General features: G+C 44.4%; 1 protein-coding gene across 1 annotated transcript; it reads left to right on the top strand.

Annotated features, from left to right (window-relative positions):
• The first annotated feature begins 906 nt into the window (after positions 1-906).
• On the top strand, positions 907-15,809 carry LOC309526509 (protein Njmu-R1). Its single transcript, XM_082212701.1, has 10 exons — positions 907-1,144; positions 2,148-2,225; positions 3,341-3,466; positions 5,621-5,763; positions 6,418-6,473; positions 7,289-7,408; positions 9,095-9,159; positions 9,297-9,433; positions 11,073-11,176; positions 12,680-15,809. The coding sequence occupies exons 1-10, from the start codon at positions 1,002-1,004 to the stop codon at positions 12,926-12,928; spliced, it is 1,221 nt and encodes a 406-aa protein (XP_082068827.1). The 5' UTR covers positions 907-1,001; the 3' UTR covers positions 12,929-15,809.
• The last annotated feature ends 8,117 nt before the right edge of the window (positions 15,810-23,926 follow it).

Raw genomic sequence — 23,926 nt, 5'->3', positions numbered from 1 at the left:
TAATTATAATTTTATTGTTTATACCCCATACATCTTACTGGGTTGCCCTAGCCCAGCCACTCTGGGGAGCTTCCAACATACGTATATAAAAACATAATAAAGCATTTTTACAAAACCTTCCCTATACAGTGGTACCTCAGGTTAAGTACTTAATTCGTTCCGGAGGTCTGTTCTTAACCTGAAACTGTTCTTAACCTGAAGCACCACTTTAGCTAATGGGGCCTCCTGCTGCCGCTGCACCGCCGGAGCACGATTTCTGTTCTCATCCTGAAGCAAAGTTCTTAACCCGAGGTACTATTTCTGGGTTAGCGGAGTCTGTAACCTGAAGCGTATATAACCTGAAGCGTATAAAACCCGAGGTATCACTGTACAGGATTGCCTTCAGACGGCTCGGGGGTTGGATAACTCCATATCCTCCGACATTTCTCTAATGAAAATAGGGACATCCTAAGGAAAAGTGGGACATTCCAGGATTGAATCAGAAACCAGGATGGCTTCTCTAAATCAGGGACATCCCTGGAAAATAGGGACACTTGGAGGGTCTGAAACAGGGGTCAGCAAACTTTTTCAGCAGGGGGCTGGTCCACTGTCCCTCAGAACTTGTGGGGGGCCAGAATATATATTTTTGGGGGAAATAATGAACGGATTCCTATGCCCCCACAAATAACCCAGAGATGCATTTTAAATAAAAGGACACATTAGACTCATTGGAAAAAACGCTGATTTCCGGACCGTCCGCGGGCTGGATTTAAAAGGCGATTGGGCCGGATCCGGCCCCCGGGCCTTAGTTTGCCTGCCCATGGTCTGAAAGTTTCATGGGGGGCGGGGGGGATGCTCTCTATCAATGCGGTGGGCGATAACATTACAGGGGCAGGAACCTTGGAAGCGAGCTGCGCGCACGACGGAGCAGAATAAGGCGCTGCACTGTACGGCAACAGGGGGAGCGGATTTCCATTACCCGCAAAGCCCGGGGAAGAAAGAGGGGGAAAGGAGCCAGCAAGATGTTGCCTTCCCTCCAGGAGTCCGTAGACGGGGACGACAGAGAGCTGGAGAGCAGCGAGGAAGGGAGCGGCTTGCCGGAGGATCGGAAATCGGAGCGCAGCAGCAACAGCTACTATTGCCTGTACGGCTACCAAGGCTGCAGGTGAGGCGGGGTGGGGTGGGGTGGGGTGGGGTGGGGAGGGAAGCTGGTGGGCTTCGTCGCGGCGTCTCCCCACCCCCCGGTTCTGCAGCATGCACTCATAGAATTGCAAAGCTGGAAGGGATCCTGAGGAATCGTCTAATGTCCCATGCGGGGATCGAACCTGCAACCTTGGCTGCACGCTCCAGCCAACACCCTTCCCTTCTCGTCTTTTGTGGCCCCTTATTTCAGCGTGGCGTTTGGGAGGCGTGCGCCAGCAGCTGCCTTCAATGAATTGGGCTGATCTTTTTTTCTCTCTTTAAAAGCTATCGCCCTTCCCCAGATCTTGTGGTACTGAACTCCATTCATCGAATGGCTTCCGCTCCACAAATGCGTCTTAATGCTTTACCATAAAGCCGGCTAAAATAGCAGCCTCCGTTGGGGAGTGGGGTGTGAAGTAAGCTCTAGCCTGCATAATAAATCGCATGGCACGCAGTTTGAATGGCAATGCCCATCAACATTGCCCCACCTCGGACATGACGGCTCCCCCATGTGCTCAATTGTGCATGGCTTTCTTGACACCCACACCCACAGATCAATATTTTATTCAAGTTGGCACCCCTCTTTCCCGTTAACCTGCTTCCAGATCATTTTGTACCTGGATATGCCAGGATATACCTGTGACCTTTTCCATGCAAAGCATGTTCCCTTCCCGACACTCACTAATACATAAAGCCACCCCTCCAATTCCAATTCCAAATATGAACTGAAACAGTGGGGGAAAGAGGGAGGTTGCGACAGCAAACCTTCTCAAAGCAAACAGCTAGCCTGGATCTGTTCCTGCTTGTTCGGATGACCACCCAGAATGATGTGTGAAATGGAACATGTCTTGAGTCGGAGACCTTCCCCATTGTTGTTTTCTGGGGGGCCCTTCTTCTTCTTGCAATGTCTTTGGGGTTTGTGGTTATATGATTTGTGTGTTTTTGTAGGTGTGTTCATAACTGATTAGATTTCCCCCTCCCGCCAGGTTCCACCAGGGTGTAGACAGCGATGATGGGAGCCCAAACAGCACAACAGCTGAAACTCCGTCTTCTGATGATTTCAGGTAAACCAACATGGCAAACCCATTGAAATTGTCTGAATCCTTCTCTTCTAATTAGAATTTGCATAGCTGTGGCGTGGAGGGATCCTAAAAACTGAAGCGAATTCTTCTGAGCACAATGAACTTTCTGTAGTGGGACATTTCCTTAGTATGATGAGTTGGCAATGAAAAGAAGAATTCTTCATTTGGTGGGCATGCTTAGGCTAAGAGTAGCCTAGAACAATCTTACCCCCACCTAGCGCTGTCCAAATGTTTTAGGCCACAGGGGTTCCTCAACTTTTTTGGGCCCTGGGGACATGTTTGGAAATCTAAGAAACAGTCATGGGGACCATAAAATATCCATTTAACAAAAGGAAAAAACTGGTGATGCTTAGAACACTGTCCCCCCACAAACCAAGCAAAACACTTCCACCCATCAAAGCGAATAAAAAGCAGATCAAAAAAGCAGGCCACTCCCCCAGATAGTCAACCCACTTCCAACCAAACAACAAGGGGGAAAAAAGCAAACAGACAATAAAAGGTAAAGGGACCCCTGACCATTAGGGACACGGGTGGCGCTGTGGGTTAAACCACAGAGCCTAGGACTTGCTGATCAGAAGGTCTGCGGCTTGAATCCCCACAACGGGGTGAGCTCCCGTTGCTCGGTCTCTGCTCCTGCCAACCTAGCAGTTCGAAAGCACCTCAAAGTGCAAGTAGATAAATAGGTACCACTCCGGCGGGAAGGTAAACGGCGTTTCCGTGTGTTGCTCTGGTTCGCCAGAAGCGGCTTAGTCATGCTGGCCGCATGAACCGGAAGCTGTATGCCGGCTCCCTCGGCCAATAAAGCGAGATGAGCGCCGCAACCCCAGAGTCGGTCACGACTGGACTTAATGGTCAGGGGTCCCTTTACCTTAGCAGGCTTCTTCATTAGAGCCTGGTTCTGCAACCAGAAGGAGCATATACTCCTCCTCTGGTCTTTGGTACCGACTAAGGCTATGATCCTAGCCATTCCTACTTAGAAATAACTCATACGGAATTCAGTGGGGCTCACTCCCAAGTAAGTGGGGTTAGAATTGCAGGCTAAGTGGCTAGTCGAAAACTCTCTTAGTCAACAGTGTGTTTTGTTTTCATTTATGTAGTCTCTCCTTGGTGGACACTAACTTACCGGCCGAAGCAGAGATGGAACTGCGTAGCTTTGTTGCCAAACACCTTGCCAAGGGAGCCTTTTTTGAAGGGATGGGCAATGTTGTATCTGTGGAGTTGAGGTAAGAATCCACATGATTCTCTCTACACCCTGGTGCCAAATAACCGTTTTGCAGGAACAACATGTTATGATTGTGACTTCTGCGTAGCCTTCCTTTTCTTCCTCTCACCCCCACCTTTCCCCAGCTCTGCTGCAGTTTGCCAGGTAAGGATCCGTAGCATGTGAAGAGATTTTGGCTTTCTAAAGAATACAATGGAAAACAGAGTATATGTGGGGACTGGAGCCTCCGGTGGGAGTTTGCACATTGTCTGTAACATGTAGCAATGGGAAATGAATGACTATTTTCTTAATAATAAGCAGTTATCATGTGTCAGATCATACGTAATAAAGCTACCATGGAAACTTCGTTTAGTCTGCTGGGAAATTTAATTCCTTTCTTCTTGTGTCTCTGAAATTTTTGAAGACGGCACAAAGTTACACAATCTTTCGCTTTCAAATAAAAATGTGGTATTAGGGGCAGCTCTGCTTACACTGCCATGGTTATATTTTCTTGCCAGTACAGTGGCACCTCGGGTTAAGAACTTAATTCATTCTGGAGGTCCGTTCTTAACCTGAAACTGTTCTTAACCTGAAGCACCACTTTAGCTAATGGGGCCTCCTGCTGCCGCCGCGCCGCCGGAGCATGATTTCTGTTCTTATCCTGAAGCAAAGTTCTTAACCCGAGGTACTATTTCTGGGTTAGAGGAGTCTGTAACCTTGAAGCGTATGTAACCTGAAGCGTATGTAACCTGAGGTACCACTGTATAGTGTGCCAAGAGTAGCAGGCGTAGGAATCCATAATGCATACAAGCCATGACTCATATTTTAAACTACCTGGGGTGCCAATGTGTTTTAGAGTTTAGGATAGCTAAAGTTATAATGGTTTGGTGATTAAAAGCAAACTGAAATACATGATCTTCACTAAAATCTTGATTAGAGTAGTACATTTTATAAGTGTGGCAGCAATCCAATCCTGATTTACTTGGGAATAAGCCTGTTGAGCTTAGGGAGACTTATGAGTAAACGAGGGCTGATTAATGAAGTCTTAGTTGATTAATCAAATGGATTTTAATCAATGGACAGTGCGATTTTATCAACTCAGAAACAAGTCCCATTGAGTTTGGTGGGGCCTACTCCCAGGTAAACAGTGCCTGCCAGTGACAATTGTTAGAAGTACTTGTTCAAAACAGTTGACATTAAAATGAAAAATGTATTGTCGGGTCAAATAGTGATGCCATTTTAGCTTGTTAAAATGGTATTTATTCCATTAATGTAACTAAATAATTAATTAAATGTGGACCGGGCTACACACACACACACACACACACACACGTCAGAAAAGGGTGGTGGTGGTGGAGAGAAGTCCCTCCTTTCTGTCTGAATTGCCAACAAGCCCAGCCCCCCCCCATCTTTCCCATGCTCCCAGAAATGCCTGGATTAGAGGCAAGTAAGCAAGAGGAAGATAATTGCATCTGTCATTCACACAAACCTGTTCTGGTCTCTTTTCCTCCCATTTCTACAGCTCAAAGCCTAAATTGTCCTTTTGTCTCTGGCTCCCTTTGATCTCCAAAAGCTGTTTTCAAAATGCATGCCAAAAAGAAAAGAGAGGGTTATTATCAATGGGGTAGTGAAGGATAGGATAGGGACTTACAGGAGCTGAATGCAAGGAAGAATGGATAAGCCCTTAGCCTGGGAGACATGAACAGCTGGTTCTTAAGCAGATGGGTAAGATCTCTTAAATTGCTTCTGTGCTTTTTTCCTACGTTTCCATTGCTTTTGTGTTTTATTTTGTAAACCTGCCCTGCGATTTTCAGATAAAGGGCGGTATGTAAATTTAATAAATAGTAATAATTCTAAAACATTGCTTTGTTTTAAAAATGCCCAACTTGGCTGTATCGTAACTCCATTAAGACATCACCTACAATTTGTTTGCTCTTGAATGCAAGGTTAAGGGAAGGGTGATTTTTGAACTCTTGGGGCAAATTTTTGAGGTACAGCGAAGAAGTTAATGGAGGCATAAAGCAAGCTGTATTGACACTAGATTGAAGTGGCTGGGTAGAATCCAGACTCTCAAGCAAGTGCTGGGTTTATGATGTGATCGGTGAGTGGACAGATTATGGTGAGAGATAAAAGAATAAAAATCATTCTGTGATTAATTAAGAATTTCTCTTTTCAGTATTCCAGAAAGCCGAGTTGGTTGCTATTACTGCCTCTTCCAGCCAGAAAAATGTACAGAAATGGCAAACGCAGAATTGAGCAGCTGTGCTCTAGACTACGTGATCTGTTTTTTGGGAGGCTCAGAGAAGGGACTTGAACTATATCCTTTTATCTTTGTGGATGTGCGCGTGTGTGTAAGAGGAGACTATGAGCGGAAAAGTTGTTTTTTTCAAGTGGGTAATACTGTGGTTGCTTCATTGAATTCAGCCAAAGATGACAGCATGCATTATGTATGCGCTGATCATTCTTTTGTGGTTTTGGCTATAAACATCTGAGAATACTGGTTTTGTTTTGCCTTTTTTTAAAAGTAGGCCCCATTTTTCCAGGGTTGTATTTGGAAAACAGAAGGCAAAAGCTTTTAAAAAACCAGGCTGAAAGAATTCCCCCACCCTCCAAAGGCTGACCAATATATTTTCACATTTGAAAGTAATGACTTCTTAGTGCAGAAAGAACGTAACAGATGTGCAATGGATCCACAAACTCTATTTCAATCTTTTCCTGAGAAACGATGTGCAAATTTCATCATCATCATCCCATGTACCTAAATCTATGTAGTCTGGTTTATCATACTTCTGATGGCGCACATCTGAAGGTGTCGTCTGCTCCTTGAATTCAACAATTCCTTGAATTAGATTCATTTGGAGGGCTTTTGTCTTTCCACAATAGTTAGAAGTCAAGGGCTGCAGCGCCTGGGCCTTAACGTCAGAAACACTTCAGATGCTTTAACAAACACATTGTTTCCTTAAGAGTTTACATTCAGACTTGAGCTTGACAGATATGTTCAGGACCTGAAAATTAACCTGGATTTAGAGGTAAGTGTTGATCGCTGTTGGTTTGCTCTCTGTTCAGGGACACTCCAATTTTGACTTCAGAGTTAACTACAAAAAACGTACCAACCATCATTGGAATATACTGCCTGGGATTTAAAGGGCTGCGCAATGGCTTCTAGGTTCTTGTGCTGGGCTTGCGTTTCTGAAATGCAGCTCCCCAGGGCTTCAGGGTGAAGCCACTTCTGCATCTTGGGGGAGTTTCAAGAGCAGTTTGTGATGCTGTGTGGAGGTTCTGCTACGTTAAAGGTAAAGGACCCCTGACAGTTGAGTCCAGTCGCGAACGACTCGGGTTGCGGCGCTCATCTCGCTTTACAGGCCGAGGGAGCCAACACAGTTTTTCTGGGTCATGTGGCCAGCATGACTAAGCCGCTTCTGACAAACCAGAGCAGCGCATGGAAACGCCGTTTACCTTCCCGCCACAGTGGTGCCTATTTATCTACTTGCACCGGTGTGCTTTCAAACTGCTAGGTTGGCAGGAGCAGGGACCGAGCAACGGGAGCTCACCCCATCGCGGGTATTCAAATCACCAACCTTCTGATTGGCAAGCCCTGGGCTCTGTGGTTTAGACCACAGCGCCACCCTACATGTGCCTAAAGTAGCTCTTCAGATTTCCACCATTATGTTGCTTCTGCTGAGCTGTTTGATTCAAGATGACAGCTGTTGTCGGCCTTGCATGATTTGGAATTAAGAATGAATGTTAGTTGCAAGCTCCGTGAGTAGAGATTGTCAGGAGTCGTTCAGCTGAACTAAACTTCACGATTCCATGTAAAAGTTTCACTCTTTTCAATTTGTTGCAGCAAGATAATCTGGAGACTTGTGTTAAGCCTCTCTTGGCAACTTGGTTTGAGGATTCAATCTGTCCTATTCAGAGAGTGGTGAAGCTTTTCCAGGAGAAACTTTCCTTTGTGTTACATGCCGTGAGTACAGTTTCACACATCCCAGAACAACTTTTCTGTTCAACTCATTGCTTTTTGACAGTTTGCAGTTGCAGTTCTGTTTACACATGGGAATATAACTCTGTCAAAGAGAAAAGTCCATTAATAGTGGTTTAGTTTATTGCTGAATTAGCCATGGTGCCCAAAGTAGTAGTAGTAGTAGTAGTAGTAGTAGTAATTATTATTATTATTATTATTATTATTATTATTATATATTATTTATACCCCGCCCTTCTGGCTGGGTTTCCCCAGTCACTCTGGGCGGCTCCCAACAGAAGAAGAAGAAGAAGAAGAAGAAGAAGAAGAAGAAGAAGAAGAAGAAAGCAATCAAACATTAAAAACTTCCCTAAACAGGGTTGCCTTCAGATGCCTTCTAAAAGTCAGATACTTGGTTATTTCCTTGACATCTGATGGGAGGGCATTCCATAGGAAGGGTGCCACTACCTAGAAGGCCCTCTGCCTGGTTCCCTGCAACCTCACTTCTTGCAAGGAGGGAACCGCCAGAAGGCCCTCAGAGCTGGACCTCAGAGCTGGACCACTGAATGATGGGGGTGGAGATGCTCCTTCCGGTATACTGTGCTGAGGCCGTTTAAGGCTTTAAAGGTCACCACCAACACTGAATTGTGATTGGAAATGTACTAGGAGCCAATGTAGGTCTTTCAGGACCAGTGTTATATGGTCTCGGCGGCCACTCCCAGTCACCAGTAAGTAAACCTCAGTCTAAGTAGAGGATGGACCAGGTGTTTGGACCATTGATCAGGAATGTAGGTTTAAAAACATGTCGGCATTTCTTTTGTTCAGAAATGCAAGGTGAGATTAAACTTCCCACTTTAAAATAGTAAATCTTGCTTGATGACTCATACAACTCTTACTTCTTCTACTGCTAATGAGGTTTACTTTTAGGTGCTTAACAAAGACACACAGCCAAAGATAAATCCATTGATTTTTAGAGAGAGGAAACATCCATTTGTCCTTAGAGAGCAAGAGAAACAGCTTCTCTACAGATGAGAGAGAGTCTGGTAGGCAGAGTATTGAGTCTGGACCCGGATGATGTGAGATTGAAATCCTGTTTCGCCAGGAAGCTCCCTAGCTTAATGGTCACCATATATCAAATAAGCCATGTTGTAAAGATAAAATAAGTGGAGCGGGGGATATTTACTTTGAAGAGAAATTGTGTCGGTTATCATCATATACATGACTGTGCAGAAGTAAATCTCACCAAATACAACAGTCGTCAACAGGCTCATCTCAGCTATCTGCCAATCTCCCATTCCCACCACCCTTCTGAGTAATACCCCTCCCCACCTTCTCACTATATAGAAGGATCTGGCAACTTCTGTTTCAGTGTATCTGAAGAAGTGTGCATGCACACGAAAGCTCATACCAAGAACTAACTTAGTTGGTCTCTAAGGTGCTACTGGAAGGAATTTTTTTATTTTCACTAAATACAGTGGGACTTAATCCCAGGTAAGTGGGCGCAGGACTGCCGCCTAAGTACATCAGGTGTGACTCGCCGGAAGTTGTTGGGCTTTAGCATCCCTGACCACTGACCACGCTGGCCGTGGCTGATGGATGAAGGAGTCCAGCGATATTTGAAGAGCTGCAGGTTAGCCACTCCAGTCTACCTCATTATACAGAACACTGACATTATAACTTTCCCGTTTCAAGGCTCTGAGTTGCACTCCAGTTGAAGTTAAAGCGCCCGATGAAAGGACAAAGAAGGATATTAACAGGTAAGAGAAAACCACCCATTAAGATTGCCTTTCCCATAGGTAGCTTGGCTTGTTACACGGCAGCTGCCTTGCCCTCTCCCTGCCTTGAGCTTAGTGATGAACACTTTAAAAAAAAAACCACACACATTCTTTCTCAGGTTCCTTAGAGCTGCGAGCCTTCAAGATCTTGTCCGGGAAGCCACCATGACTTCCTTGTGTATGGCAATGACCGAGGAACGACACACGCCGGTGGTGATTGACTGCAGTGGGCCACAGCCTCAGTTCCACAATGCAGGTGAGATTTGCAGGCAAGAGAAGTTTCAGGCATATTATAGGTGGTGTCAGTCTTCAGAGTGGCTAGCAATGGGAAATGCTTGGAGTCTTCAATGTTGCTTATTGCTCTATCACTTACTGCAATATTGCTCTGAAATGACACTTGTTTATTTTGGGATGATCTCTCTTCAAAGCTCGGGTTGTCCAATGGTCTTCTTGTCACAAGTTCTCATTATGGACCAAGGCTACGGTTGTGATTAACTTGTCCCATGTACAGTTGTTTTCTAATTCTAATTGTTGCTTTTTAAGAAGCACTGGCAAATTGTCAGGCTGCTGGACTGCAGTGCATTTTTTTTGTTTTGTTTAACCCAAAACAAATTTAGAATAGTTAAAGATCATCGTGTATTTATCTTATTTTTAAAAATGGTCTTCATGGTGCACTTTTGACTTGGAGCTATGCTATGTATCCACAACATAGACTAGGGTTGCCATACGCCCAGAATTCCCCGGACATATCCTGAATACAGTGGTACCTCGAGTTACAAACGCTTCAGGTTACAAACGCTTCAGGTTACAAACTCAGCTAACCTGGAAGAGTTACCTCGAGTTGAGAACTTTGTCCCAGGATGAGAACAGAAATTGTGTGCCGGCGGTGCAGTGGCAGCAAGAGGCCCCATTAGTGAAAGCATGCCTCTAGTTAAGAACAGTTTCAGGTTAAAAACGGACCTCTGGAACGAATTAAGTTTGTAACTAGAGGTACCACTGTACAGCCAGAAATAGTGCTTCAGGATAAGAACAGAAATCGGGCTCCGGTGGCACGGCAGCAGCAGGAGGCCCCCTTATCTAAAGTGGTGCTTCAGGTTAAGAACGGTTTCAGGTTAAGAACGGACCTCCAGAACGAATTAAGTACTTAACCCCAAGGTCCCACTGTACTGCAGTCAGACGCAGTGTCCAGGTGGAAATCGCTAAAATATCCGGGAAAATAACAACAAATGGGTCCAACAACTTCGGCCAACCTACCCCCACAAAAAACAGTAGCACCTGAACATCACAAGAGCCCTGCTGGATCATAGAATCAAAGAATCATAGAACTGTATCAAACCGAGGGTCCTTCTAGTCTATAGCATTGTTTCTCTCTCATTAGCCAAGCAGATACCTCCACAAGCAGCCATCCTATAGTGTTGCCCCCAAACAATGGTTTACTGTGCCGTAGTATTTTCCCAGTTATAAATATGCCAGATAAGTTCATCTACTTACACGGCACTCATGAGAGAGGGTAGTTGGCCTTCTCGCACCATTCTAAGGCTATGCATTCTGCATGCTTCCATTCCTGGATGGCTTAGTTGGTAAGAGCATGGTGCTAATAATGGCAAGGTTGCAAGTTCGATTCCCATATGGGACAGCTGCATATTCCTGCAATATAGGGCATTGGACTAGATGATCCTCAGGGTCCCATCCAAGTCTACAATTCTATGATTTCTAAGAGGTCAGCACTTGCCTCCATTCTCCCCTCTAGCAATCACAAGTGGCTTCTCATATATTATTTTCTTACATCGTACGGATCGCGTTTCTCATGTTATTTACAGTGCTTATAAGGAGAAGACACACCAGCCTTTTGGAAATTCCTATAATACTTTGTTTTATTTCCAAATATGTCTCAGGTAGTGACAAATTCTGTGAATACTGGATGCAAGCATTTCTCAATGGCTCCGAAGGGGGAAATCCATTTCTCTTCCGACAAATACTGGAGAACTTTAAATTGAAGGTAACACATTATTGTTATACAGGCAACCCCCACATTTACGTGGGGGTTACGTTCTGAGGCAACCACCAATTTAAGTGAAATTGCCTGTATTTGAAACACCATCGAAAAAGCCTGCAAACACCCTTTCCCGCCCCTTTTTGGGCCTCTTCTGGTGCAATTTACACATGCACAATCATGCACATTTCAGATACCCCTAAAATGGTCACTGCCTTTACTTGAGTTGGTGGAAATAGTATAGATTTCTGGATACCTTCACATGCTGCTTATGAATTGAGGATGAATCTCATTCACTCTGCAAGTGTTTAATGTTGGGATGGCCCTAAACTATTAGCCAGTTTAGCCAAAGAACTTTGAAATCAAGACACAATCAGCATTCACCTGAAGTAACAAAATTCTTACTGGTTTTTTATATCCCTGGATTACTCCCTTTGCCTTTCCACATTCCATGGATTTGAATCTCTGTGTTTTAGCATACATTAATCTGCAACTAGATACTATGAACAGAAATTTTTGTATGGAAGAAAACGAACTGTTTTCTGTTCTAGGTAAGTACCGTAAAGGTGGCAGTAATTGCTGGGTGTAACCGAGTGAAATTTAGACTGTGATCCTATACCTACTTACCTGTCCCACTGAAGCTGAGAAGACACACCTAGGATTGTACTGTCAAACACTTTTAAGTCTTGCCGATTCCAGTAGGAGAGAGCAGCTTTATTTTCTCCAGAAACCAGTTGAGGCTAAAAGTGCTTAAAATGGATTGAGCCTGTTGCTTTTGAGGTCACTATTTTCAAATTAAGGATAAGCTATTCCTACGGAAGGGACGCGGGTGGTGCTGTGGGTTAAACCACAGAGCCTAGAACTTGCTGATCAGAAGGTCCGTAGTTCGAATCCCCGCGACGGGGTGAGCTCCCGTTGCTCGGTCCCTGCTCCTGCCCAACTAGTTCGAAAGCACGTCAAAGTGCAAGTAGATAACCAGCGGGAAGGTAAACGGCGTTTCCGTGTGCTGCTTTGGTTCGCCAGAAGCGGCTTAGTCATGCGGGCCACATGACCCGGAAGCTGTACGCCGGCTCCCTCGGCCAATAAAGCGAGATGAGCGCTGCAAACCCAGAGTCGGTCACGACTGGACCTAATGGTCAGGGGTCCCTTTACCTTTATTCCTACGAAAATTCTTGTTTACTGCTCCCAATGCATATATTGGCATGGTATAGACAGGATCCCTGAAACAGCTGCATCTGTATGTGCGTTGGTACACAATCGGTTGCCATCTATAAAAGCAAGATTGGCAGTCATACCGAGCAGCTGATTTGCACGGGGAGTCAATCCTGCACCTTTGCTCTGAACAGCTGATCTTGTGCTATTGCCAGTGTTCATTCTAGCCTGCGTGCACAGACTCCCCGTAGAGATAATGGGGAAGGAAATGTCCGCAATTTGTCTGTTTACATGTATAGTTTCTTCTCCATCTAAGAGATGCACGTGAGCATCAAACGTTCGCTGCTGTCTTTCTAGGCCATACAAGACATCAACAACCTGAAGCGCTTCATCAGGCAGGCAGAAATGAACCATTACGCTTTGTTCAAGTGCTACTTGTTTCTGAAGAACTGTGGCAGCGGAGACGTCCTCCTGAAGATTGTGAAAGTTGAACACGGAGAGATGCCGGAAGCCAAAAACGTAATAAATGTCCTCGAGGAGTTCATGAGAGAGCCGGTTTGTAATCCTTCTCCTGAACTTGGGGCTACTTACACATTGCAGAATTAGTGTGTCTCTGGGAGAGAAGGAAATGTTGCTTTTCAAAGAACCAGGTGCACGCTTTGCAGAGAGCTTCACTTGGTTCTAGTTCCTCGCAACATTTGATCCAAATGTACAGGAAAAGGCACACTTCTCTCAGATTTAAAGCGTAAACTGTGAGCATAGACCAACAACCCAAGTTTGCAATGAGCCTTAAAGTGGCCCAAAGGTGGGTTAATATTCTGAATCCTCATTTGTGAAATAGAATTTGCTGTTTCATTTGTACTTAAAAACTTTGGACGATTAGAGAACTCTTGCATTTCCCCCTCTTTTGTGGAAAAAGAGTTCTCTGTCATTAACCTATTATGTGAAAGCTAATTACTTTCTTTTCTTACTTTGAGAATAGGAGGTTATATCGTTTGAAGTCTTCCACAACTGGACCAAAACCGCATTTTCATGTCAGTGATGGTGTTAGGGTTACCTATTAAGAAAATAGTTAATTAAAGCAACCCCAGTGGATCATGATTCAATATTCAGATCAGGTTTAAGAATATAAATTTAAGAATATAAACTGATGAAAGATTGATCACATATAACACTTTAAAATTATAATATTATATTATCACTAACAGTACTTTACCTGCAGGTCCCAGGGTGTGTTACAAAAATTAAACGGTCAGAGCAGATTACAGTGAAACGACCCAAAAAATTTCTGCTTTGTACTTTGCTTGCATCACGATTTGATAACTGATCCAGAATATCTCTGTGTAGTTTCCGAATGCATTTGCCTTGAGGTTGTGACTGCAAGACTGTAAAAGCCAAGTACCTGGAAATCTGTGCAAACAACCAGATTTTTTAAAAATGAAATCTGCTATTGCCACCTTTCTCCCAATACCCTGGAGTTTAAAATAACCTGGGGTTGTGAAATGAGGGAGCCCTTTAAAAGGTAACCTGTTTGTGGAGGCTGGCACCACTGCTTTTTCAAGCTCTGGGATGTTTAGAGATGCAGTCTGAGGATCCTCTTAGAGCAACAGCTGAAATAAAATTTCCCATGCATGTAGGCCTATTTATTTATTTAGAAGTTACAATCCTTGCCACCAGACATTTCGCCCGGGAAGGTGGGGTGTATGTATGTGGGGATTAAATCCAGTCCCCGCCCCACAACCACATTCATCCCCCTGAAGTCAGTGGGAATATAGCTTCTTAAAATGCACTACATACACCCAGCTCTGTTGTACATGTTTCTGCAGTGCACCACCTGTGATATATGTGTGTGTGTCTGTGTGCAGAAGAGCGATTCCGCAGGTGTATTCGCCCCAGACTGGATAGAAACACTCAGTTTTGGCTAGATATATCTAGAAACTGCCTCCGTTCTCAATTTGCCTATATTTCGTTTAATGGAGAAATGTATCGCGAGAGCTTCAATCATTTTTCACTTTTCTTTAAAACAGGGCCACTTCTAGTTTTCACCTACTCAGGGGGCACAGTCCTTCAAAAACACATTCCCCCCTCCCAAAGGCCCCGATTCAAAAAGTTAAATTTAAGTGCCGTAATGGGCTCTGTGTATAATATACGCAGAAAATTGGCAGTTTGCTCTGACCATCCGCTTGTAAAGGCGAGGCGATCTCTTAAGGGATGCATGTGCAAAAACTAATCCAGCTTCGAGCGGCACAGTTAACAGTCCTGTACTGGGGGGGGGGGTGAGTTTTCCTAGCCTGTGACTTGCTCTTAGGCAATCCTAGTGAGAGATCTGCATGTGGCTACAGTGGTGCCTCGCAAGACGAAAAGAATCCGTTCCGCGAGTCTCTTCGTCTTGCGGTTTTTTCGTCTTGCGAAGCAAGCCCATTAGCTGATTAGCGCTATTAGCGGATCAGCTGATAAGCGGTTTAGCGGCTTAGTGGATCAGCTGTTAAGCGGCTTAGCGGATCAGCTGATAAGTGGCTTAGCGGCTTAGGATCAGCTGATAAGCGGCTTAGCGGCTTGGGAAAAGGGGGGGGGAGAAACCCCGCAGGAACTCGCAAGACATTTTCGTCTTGCGAAGCAAGCCCATAGGAAATTCGTTTTGCGAAGCACCTCCAAAACGGAAAAGCCTTTCGTCTAGCGGGTTTTCCGTCTTGCGAGGCATTTGTCTTGCGGGGCACCACTGTACTTAAGTTTATGGATGGATGGCCTCTGCTAGAGCTTGGTCCGAAAGAACCGGGCTAAAGCAATATCCGAATCCAGATTTCAAGACTTAACGACACACCTGTCGAAATAGCTGTTAATTATAGTTGCAATTGTAAAATGTGGACAACCCCCCCCCCCGCACACAAAAGAAAACCTTTACATGTCGCTTTTATTTATTTATTTTTTGGCGTGTTTATATCGACCACCATGTTAATAAAAAGAGAAGAAGCTGAACAGTAAACCTCAAATAGTACCCGTGCACAAATAACTGTTAGAACAAAACTATAAAGTATGTACACCATAGAAAAATATTTTGACGTTACAGCATGCTACTTGGCAAGTACTGTGTGTGCTCTAATAGCCCTTGATGGGAAAAGCATATTCTGTTCAGCATTATTATTATTTTTTAAGGCAGAATTACTTCATTTGGTGCTATGATGATTAGCTATGGAGGGAGGTACTAACAGTGTAAGCAAAAGAAAGGAAAGCTTCATCGATCTAGCTTTATTCCGTAAACTTAACAGACGCTGTGGGGAGGCAGGACGTGCTTGGTGACTAATAGAGCTATTAAATTTGGTGAAAAACAACATTTTTACTGCATAAATTCAACCCGTGAAATTCTGTGTGCCTTGTAAAGCTCTCTGTGTTACTAATTTGTATTCTGGTTTGGGATTCTGGGAAGAACGTTTTCCAATTAGAAATCAGTGATTAATTATGATATTAAAATGCATTTCCCTTCAAGCAAGTTTGCTTTTGTTTCACTTCTGTTTGTTACCGTACTGAATATAATGGGTGAAATTCAACATCCCACTATTACAAATGTCAGCTGGGTTCCCCTGACCCCTCCTCCCACTCCCTATTTTTTTTTGGGGGGGAGCCATCTTGTGGAAGTGGAAGCCATTGCACAGGGCTTCTGCTGATGGGTTTGTTAGGTGAATCCCACCCCTAAATCTTTGTGATAAATAGGTTGTTCAGTTTGCACTATGCAGATGAAAAGAGGCTTGCAGCAAGAAGTGCTAAGATGCTTCTTACAACTGTTGAGTTTAGAAGTTAGCTTTGCATGTGAGCAACCCTTAGAGACATTGCAACAATCTGCCCCACTTGTAAACTTGAACCTGCAATAGAAGGTGACCTAGGATGTTAGGAATGTGTGCATCCACTATCACACAAATGATGTTCCACTTGAAAGGCTTTTGGGAAGATGGGCACTGAAGATTGGGCAGTGTGCCCAATATGAGCTGCTTAGAGAGTTTATGTGCAGGACTAGAAAAGTTAGTATGTAAAATTCTTCCCTCTTCCAGGCTTGTAAAGACATTTTGGGGTCAACGAACACTATCCACACATTAATGCAGGGTCACAGAGACCTGGTACAAAGATAATAGGCCTGTTTCCAAACCTGGTAGTTATGGTGAGATGACAAATGTGTGTGGCTGAATTTGTGTGGTTGAGGTTGTTAGAAACCCAAATTTTCATTCTATCCTGAAAGCAGATGAAATACAAGCAGCACGTAATCCCAAGAGTCTTAATATGCATGAGGTTTTTCCCCTGTAACTCTGGTGTAGATTTATTTCAAGTACAGTCAAACCTCGGTTCTCAAACAGATCCGTTTTCGAACGTTTTGGTTCCTGAACGCCGAAAACCCGGAAGTAAATGCTCTGGTTTTTGAACCTTTTTCGGAACCCGAACATCTGGTGCGGCTTCTGCTTGAGTGTAAGAAGCTCTTGCAACCAATTGGAAGCTGTGCCTCCGTTGTCTAACGTTTCAGAAGTCGAACAGTCTTCCGGAATGGAATATGTTTGACAACCGAGGTTTGACTGTACTCGATTCCATTTTGACTCTCTCTAAAATGTGATGCTGCTTTGTAAATTGATTAAGTGGGGAAAGCTTTGCCTGTTTGTAAATAAGTTCAGTATTGGTTAGACACAATTCTACTTAGCGGGAAAGACCAGGTCAGAGTTTGATGGCACTTGATAAAATTTTAGCGGCAAGTTTGTTTTTTTTTTTTTTGGTTAACATTTGCAAAGTTCAGCTGTGCTCATTTTCACACTGGCTAGAATTGGATGGGGACATATTTCTGCATCTGAACCAAAAGACTCATTCAGCTAGTTGAGTCGGAGGCCCGGGTGGGTATCACAATTTGGGTAGGGCTGCTTCTGCAACCTTCCCAGTTGGGGCATATATTTTAGAATTTTTATTCTATTCTATTTTATTTAAATTTTATCATCTTTCCCCACTGTGAAGTTTCCACCGCAGCTGCTTGCCCTGCTGAAAAGCCAGGACGGCTTTTTCAATTTAAGTGTTAAGTTTAAAATGTAAACCAAAAAGTGACTTCTAAGAAATTATGGCTGCATAAACACCATTGTGTTGGTAGCCATTAAGAAACCATTCAGCCTCAAATTGTAGATATATTAAAACAGAGACCCATGGTTCCTACTCCGTAACCAAAACATCAAGAACATCAAAGTTTCACACTTCTTTTTTGCACCCATTAGTAGATTGGAAACTCTTTCAAACAAACCACAGTTCCCTGTGATGTCTAGACTTTGAACCCTGGTTTATTTAAACAAGGGTTAGTGAAAACAAACCAGGATCAAGCTGTGGCTTCATATCCTGGTTTGGTCACTAACTAGAGGTTAAACAAACCAGTTCCTTGAGTTTTGACATTACATAAAAATTCCCTTAAAGGTGAAATGAAAGTTTCTGATAAGCTACAGGTGTCAAAGAAGAGAAAAGGGAAATAAGTGCAGGAGGCCTAAGCCTTCCTGTTAAATCTGAACTAGGCCAGAGACAGTCTACACCAGGGTTTTCCAAACTTGGATCTCCAGCTGGTTTTGGACTACAATTCCCATCATCCCTGACCATCGGTCCTGCTAGCTAGGGATGATTGGAGTTGTAGTCCAAACACAGCTGGAGACCCAAGTTTGGGAAACTCTGGTCTATACTTTCAGTAGCAAATACAGGCCTGGTCACCACTTTCTGAGCTGCAAAATTGCACCCTGGTTTGTGTTCAGTGACAGGTAGAGAAAACACACCTGAAACATTGGAGTTGCTTAACCCTTTCCCACCTGCCACGTCATGTAGTAGAAAACCGCTTCACTTTCCTTCATGCGCTTTGACAGAAAATTAATTGGGGCCAAATGGATCTGCAGGGGAAAGAAGGTGGGATGATTGAGAACATACACATCCAATCCATTGCTCCCCCCCCCTGCAAACTGGATTCCCAATAGTACAGATGAGCCGACAAGAGCATGATCAAACCTTGCAATATATTCCGCTTCCTTTGCCCCGTCTGTCTGATTTGCTGAAGCCCACCATGCTGAAAGTTGTGTGCAGGACTGGAGTCTACGTCTAACATGCCCAAACTCACTGTGCACATCTCAGTGCACGGGCTGATGTCATGGGGGGTTCTGGAACAAATTCTTCATTTATCTGGGGATTTCTTCCAGGACCTTAAGCCAGGCTCGACATAGAAACACAATTAATAAACACGGCCATCTGCTTCTATATATAGAGCAGTAGAATTAGTCCGGAACAGGCGCATGAAGAATCTAATTTGAAATTTGTGAACACAGCCTTTAGAAAGAGTAGCTACGTAACCCTGCCCGGTAGATGTCCCCGTAGGAGCTGAGCAATCTGTCTCTCGCATCACCCTTCCCTGTCAGTTGCTCTTTAAACCCTATGCTGTAATACTTCATTATAAAAGAAAAGAGCGGATGTGACAGCACGTTCTGCCTCTAAGTCCACGTTTGCCAGTATGAAACCCTGCATGTTCTCCCTCACCGACACAGCATTTTAATTATTTTGAATATTTTTAAAGGAAGGCTGAGTCTACGGCGGAGAGATTCTGGCAGGAGCAGAGTTAAACACGAAGACTTTTTGTGACGAGGCTAAGACTCACTGCAAGACACAATTAATCTACAGCAGTCTGCAATGTTGTAAGCTAGCAAGGACATCTGGAGGTAAAGGAGAAAATTATCCTCTAATCACTCATTGGCGCAGAGATATCCCAGAACGACTGGGTGACTTTAAGAGGCAGTTTAACTCAGAACGGCCTCCATTCTTGTGTGCTCTGAGTGGCAAAATGTCTAAGCTTTGCAGAGGCATTAGCTAGAAACCTTGCAGAAGATTTCATTTGCCTCGGATGCAGGGTGGGGGTTGTGGAGGAGAACTGCAAACTAGATTTGGGGTTGATGACAGTCATAAAGGATATGATGTGAATAGGGTGAGATCAATGAGAAGTGTTTTCGTCTCTTGCCCTTGCTCCATGATGGAGTGTCCTTTGCTATGGTTGGGGGCAGATTATGTGGTTGGGAAGCAGATTTCAACCTCAAATGTAAAAGGTTTTATCTGAGCCAAGAGCCTCATTATGCAGGAAATTCTGTTCACCGCAGCACTGAGGTATAGTTCTCATAGGCACACATGAATCAGACCACTGACCCATCTAACTCAAGACTGTTTACACCGCTTGGCAGCTGCTCTCCAGGGGTTTTCGGTCAGGGGACATTCTCAGCTGTTTTGAGAAGCCAGGGATGGAACTTAGAACTTTCTACAGTACATGCAAGCCAGATGCTCTGCCACTGAATTTGGCCCTTCATGAAAAAGGAGGTGAGGAAATAAACCTGTTTCGGGGATATAGCAGGGCAGATGGGGACTTGATTGAATACTGCTCCAGACAGATAAATTGGTATGTCAGGGAGAAGACTAGGCTCAAATCCTTTCCCTTGACAGCTAATAATAATAATAATAAAATAATAATAATAATTTATTTTTTATTATTTATACCCCACCCATCTGGCTGGGCTTCCCCAGCCACTCTGGGCGGCTTCCCAAAAAATATTAAAATACTATAATACATCAAACTGTAAAAGCTTTCTTAAACAGGGCTGCCTTCAGATGTCTTCTAAAAGTCTGGTAGTTGTTGTTCTCTTTGACATCTGGTGGGAGGGCGTTCCACAGGGAGGGCGCCACCACTGAGAAGGCCCTCTGCCTGGTTCCCTGTAACTTGGCTTCTCGCAGCGAGGGAACCACCAGAAGGCCCTCGGTGCTGGACCTCAGTGTCCGGGCTGAACGATGGGGGTGGAGACACTCCTTCAGATATACTGGACCAAGGCCGTTTAGGGCTTGAAAGGTCAGCACCAACACTTTGAATTGTGCTCGGAAATGTACTGGGAGCCAATGTAGGTCTTTCAAGACCGGTGTTATGTTGTCTTTGCGGCCGCTCCCAGTCACCAGTCTAGCTGCCGCATTCTGGATTAGTTGTAGTTTCCGGGTCACCTTCAAAGGTAGCCCCACGTAGAGCGCATTGCAGTAGTCCAAGCGGGAGATAACCAGCTAACACGATGTGGGGATTATTATTTTGAGGGAAGGAGCATTCAGTCATGTGGGTTGCAATATTGCCCTCACCTGCTATTTATGAGAACAGGGCTTAGGAGTCACAATTCAGAATATCATCCATGCTACTGCTGTGTACCCACCTCTCACTTTTCATAGACTCATGGAATCGTAGAGTTGAAAAGGACCCCACATCTAAATCCAGTCCCCTGCAAATGCAGGAATCTCAACTACAGCATCCATGACAGGCCATCCAGCCTCTCCTTAAAAACTTCCAAGGAAGGAGAGTCCACAACCTCCCAAGGGAGATCGTTCCACTGTCAAATAGCTCTTACTGCCAGAAAGTTCTTCCTTATGTTTAGTCGGAATCTCCTTTCTTGTAACTTGGAAGCCATGCATTCCTGGGTGCAGATAAGTCACGATGAAACGTTTGCTGTTTTGGTGCCTGTCCCGAATGTGAAACGGCAGCAAGGCTCTGCAGGCTATTTTGTAAGTTTACACTTCCTTCTACTAAAGCAGTAGAATTGGCCACTCTGGCATTTGGTATCCCTGCATCAAATCACTCGCACAGGACCTCCTTTGGACCTGTGGATCAGGACATTGTCACATTCTAGAAGCATGCTCCCTAGCCTTCTCTAACTTGGAGCTCTCTGGCTATACTGTGAAGCCCAGCCATCCTCACCAAATGGGCTGCTCTCCCTGAGTTCCCGGCAAAATACACACACACACACACACACACACACACACACACACTCCAACTCAGATACACACCTTTCATAATGATGGACATTTCACTAGTAGAAAATAACTCAGATAAACATGTAACCTATAGTCATCATAGGTCCGTCACTTTGTTTTTACCTGTGGAGAGATAAAGCCCAAGTAGACGAGGCTTTGGCTTCATAATGGGGGGGAAAGCCTATGACAGGAAAAAGGGATTTAACGTGAACTCATTGGATTAATGAGACTGGTGCCAAACTGTGTGCCAAACACTCAAAAGCCTAAGCTTGTCCCTGGCAACAATCTGTGAGCCTACCAAGGCAAAATTCAAAGACCAGCAAGACCTCAGAATTCTGGTTTCTTGATTGCATCTTCAGCTCAGTCAGATTTGAGCTCTGTAATTCTTATCTTCCATTAACAACCGCAAGCAAGTGAACTGTAAAAAGGCTTTCTGCAGGACTCTGGCCTTCTCCTAATAAACGGAACACGTGTCACATAATGAGTGGCATTGCGCCCCCCCCCCCAGTTTTTCTGCAGTAAGCAAACCAGGTACTCAAAATCAGCTGCTTTCTAAGCACCAAACCTCTAGTGTTGCCAGTGTTCCTGTTGGATGCTTCCTGGTGGGTGTTTATTTTGGGATGGGTACTCCACATCCATGCGTATTTTTTGCTGCATCCTCATGACACTGTTGTCATCTAAATGCCAGCCTACATTTTTCTCCCATTTAATCCAGATTAACCCTTTCTAGGGGGAGTCGATTAAGCTAAAAGAACAAAAACAACCTGTTGCCAATGACCTGACTCCACTTGCAATATCTGAATGACCGGTTTGCAAATTTAGACCATGCCTGAAGTATGCAGAGTGTTCTGTGAATAACATAACCAGGCCACCCACAACTAACCTTTCATCTGATGAGCATTGGTGCAAAAGTTTTTTGTGTTTGATGATCTCCATCCCCAACTAAAGGGCAGTCTTGTTCTGGGCGTGGTTGTTTGGCGGTGGTAGTTGAATTTCCAAGTGGCATGCCACTGCGACTGGTTCTGGGAACTAAAATTACCAGGAAGCAATGTGATAAGGCACATATGCATGGCCTCATCATTGTGCATGCATCATTAGAAGCTAGAAAAGAAATATCCAAAGAAATGAGGAATGATTTCTGGGTTTTTGAATGGTTAGTGAGAAAGATCAATATTACTGGGCTGCTTCCAAATACAGCTCCAGAGGATTTGACTATCACTACTAGAGAAATACACTGGTACCTCGGGTTACATACGCTTCAGGTTACAGACTCCACTCACCCAGAAATAGTGCTTCAGGTTAAGAACTTTGCTTCAGGATGAGGACAGAAATCGTGCTCCGGTGGGGCGGTAGCAGCAGGAGGCCCCATTAGCTAAAGTGGTGCTTCAGCTTAAGAACAGTTTCAGGTTAAGTACGGACCTCCGGAACGAATTAACCTGAGGTACCACTATAGTATGAGACAAAGAATAACAACTTTAGAAAAAAATGAGAACAAATATTGCCCCTCTTTGAAAGATGTATGAAAAAAGGAACGGCTAGGAATCGTACAATTCTCCCCTTTCTCAGGACTGCTGTGTCCCTGGGCTGTTATGCTAGGATCTTTCTGGTGTGCTTATTTGTGCTGCAAAATGGACATAAGGGTTATTTGCAACAGACAGCATTTGCTGTCATTTAAGTTTCAATTTTAGTGTGCTTCGCATGGAAGTCACCAAGCACTTTAGATATGTTAGCTCATTTGGCAGCCACAATACCGAACTGGAGGAATCAAATTAGGACTTACCCTGCTTGCTCAGCTCTGCTAGCTTCCTGCCAGCATGGCCTCTTCACACATTACATTTCAAAATGCCTGCATACAGTATCTTAAGTGTATGACGGAATTGCCATTTATGAATGCAGCAAACATGCGTCGTACAAATACCAGGGAACGAGGCACAAGTTGGCTTGTCAGCAGGCCCCAGTTTGTCCTGGGTATTGTATGAAATGGCTTACACCACCCATCTTTTAACATGTACCCATTATCCAAATTTAGAGCAGCCATGCTGAGCTTACGTCCAGGAACAGGAGCTGGCACAAAGACCTATGCTTCTGCTGATTTCCAGCATATAATTGCAAAGCTGGTACAGAAGCCACTCGCATCATCTGCTAGGTATGATCTCATCCCTTCTTTTGCAGAACACCCAAGATCCATCCGCTAGTTTTCAGTGAGGTAGTAAACCTGTGTCTGGGATGCACCACTTTAGACTGCAGGTAGGGGCTCACACGCTCGAATGTTCCAACACACAAAATCGTTTTCTACATAGAAAATTAGATGCAAAGGAGAAATGTTCTAGCACTGCCCTCTCCCTGGTACCTAATTTTCTAAGTACGGGGGATTTTCACATGAAAGCATTCAGTCATGTCAACTAATACTTGTTGCTTGAAGTGGTACAGGCCAGATGTTGCTTTATGCCAGGAGTGAGGTACCAGTGGCCTTCCAGGTATTGTTGGACTCCAAGTCCCATCAGCACGCCAATGGTCAGGGATAATGGGAGTAAGCCAGCACATCTGGAGGGCTACAGGTTCCCCAGCCTTGGTTTACTCCAGAACATGCAGCCCTCTGGATGTTGGTGGACTACATCTCCCACCATCCCTGACCATGGGCTATTCTGGTTGGGACTAATGGGATCTGGAGTCCAATGACATCTCGAGGGCCATAGATCTCCTTCCCGTTTTACTTTAGCAAGAACTAAGCCCTACTCGAGGTACTGTCGTCAAATGCATCCCTGACCCGCTTGACCCTCTAACCGTGCAATC

Source organism: Podarcis vaucheri (genome assembly GCF_965113315.1).
Source record: "Podarcis vaucheri genome assembly, chromosome: 2".
NCBI lineage: Eukaryota > Metazoa > Chordata > Lepidosauria > Squamata > Lacertidae > Podarcis > Podarcis vaucheri.
The sequence above is the reverse complement of the archived record's forward strand: the minus strand, read 5'-3'. Positions and strand labels throughout refer to the sequence as shown.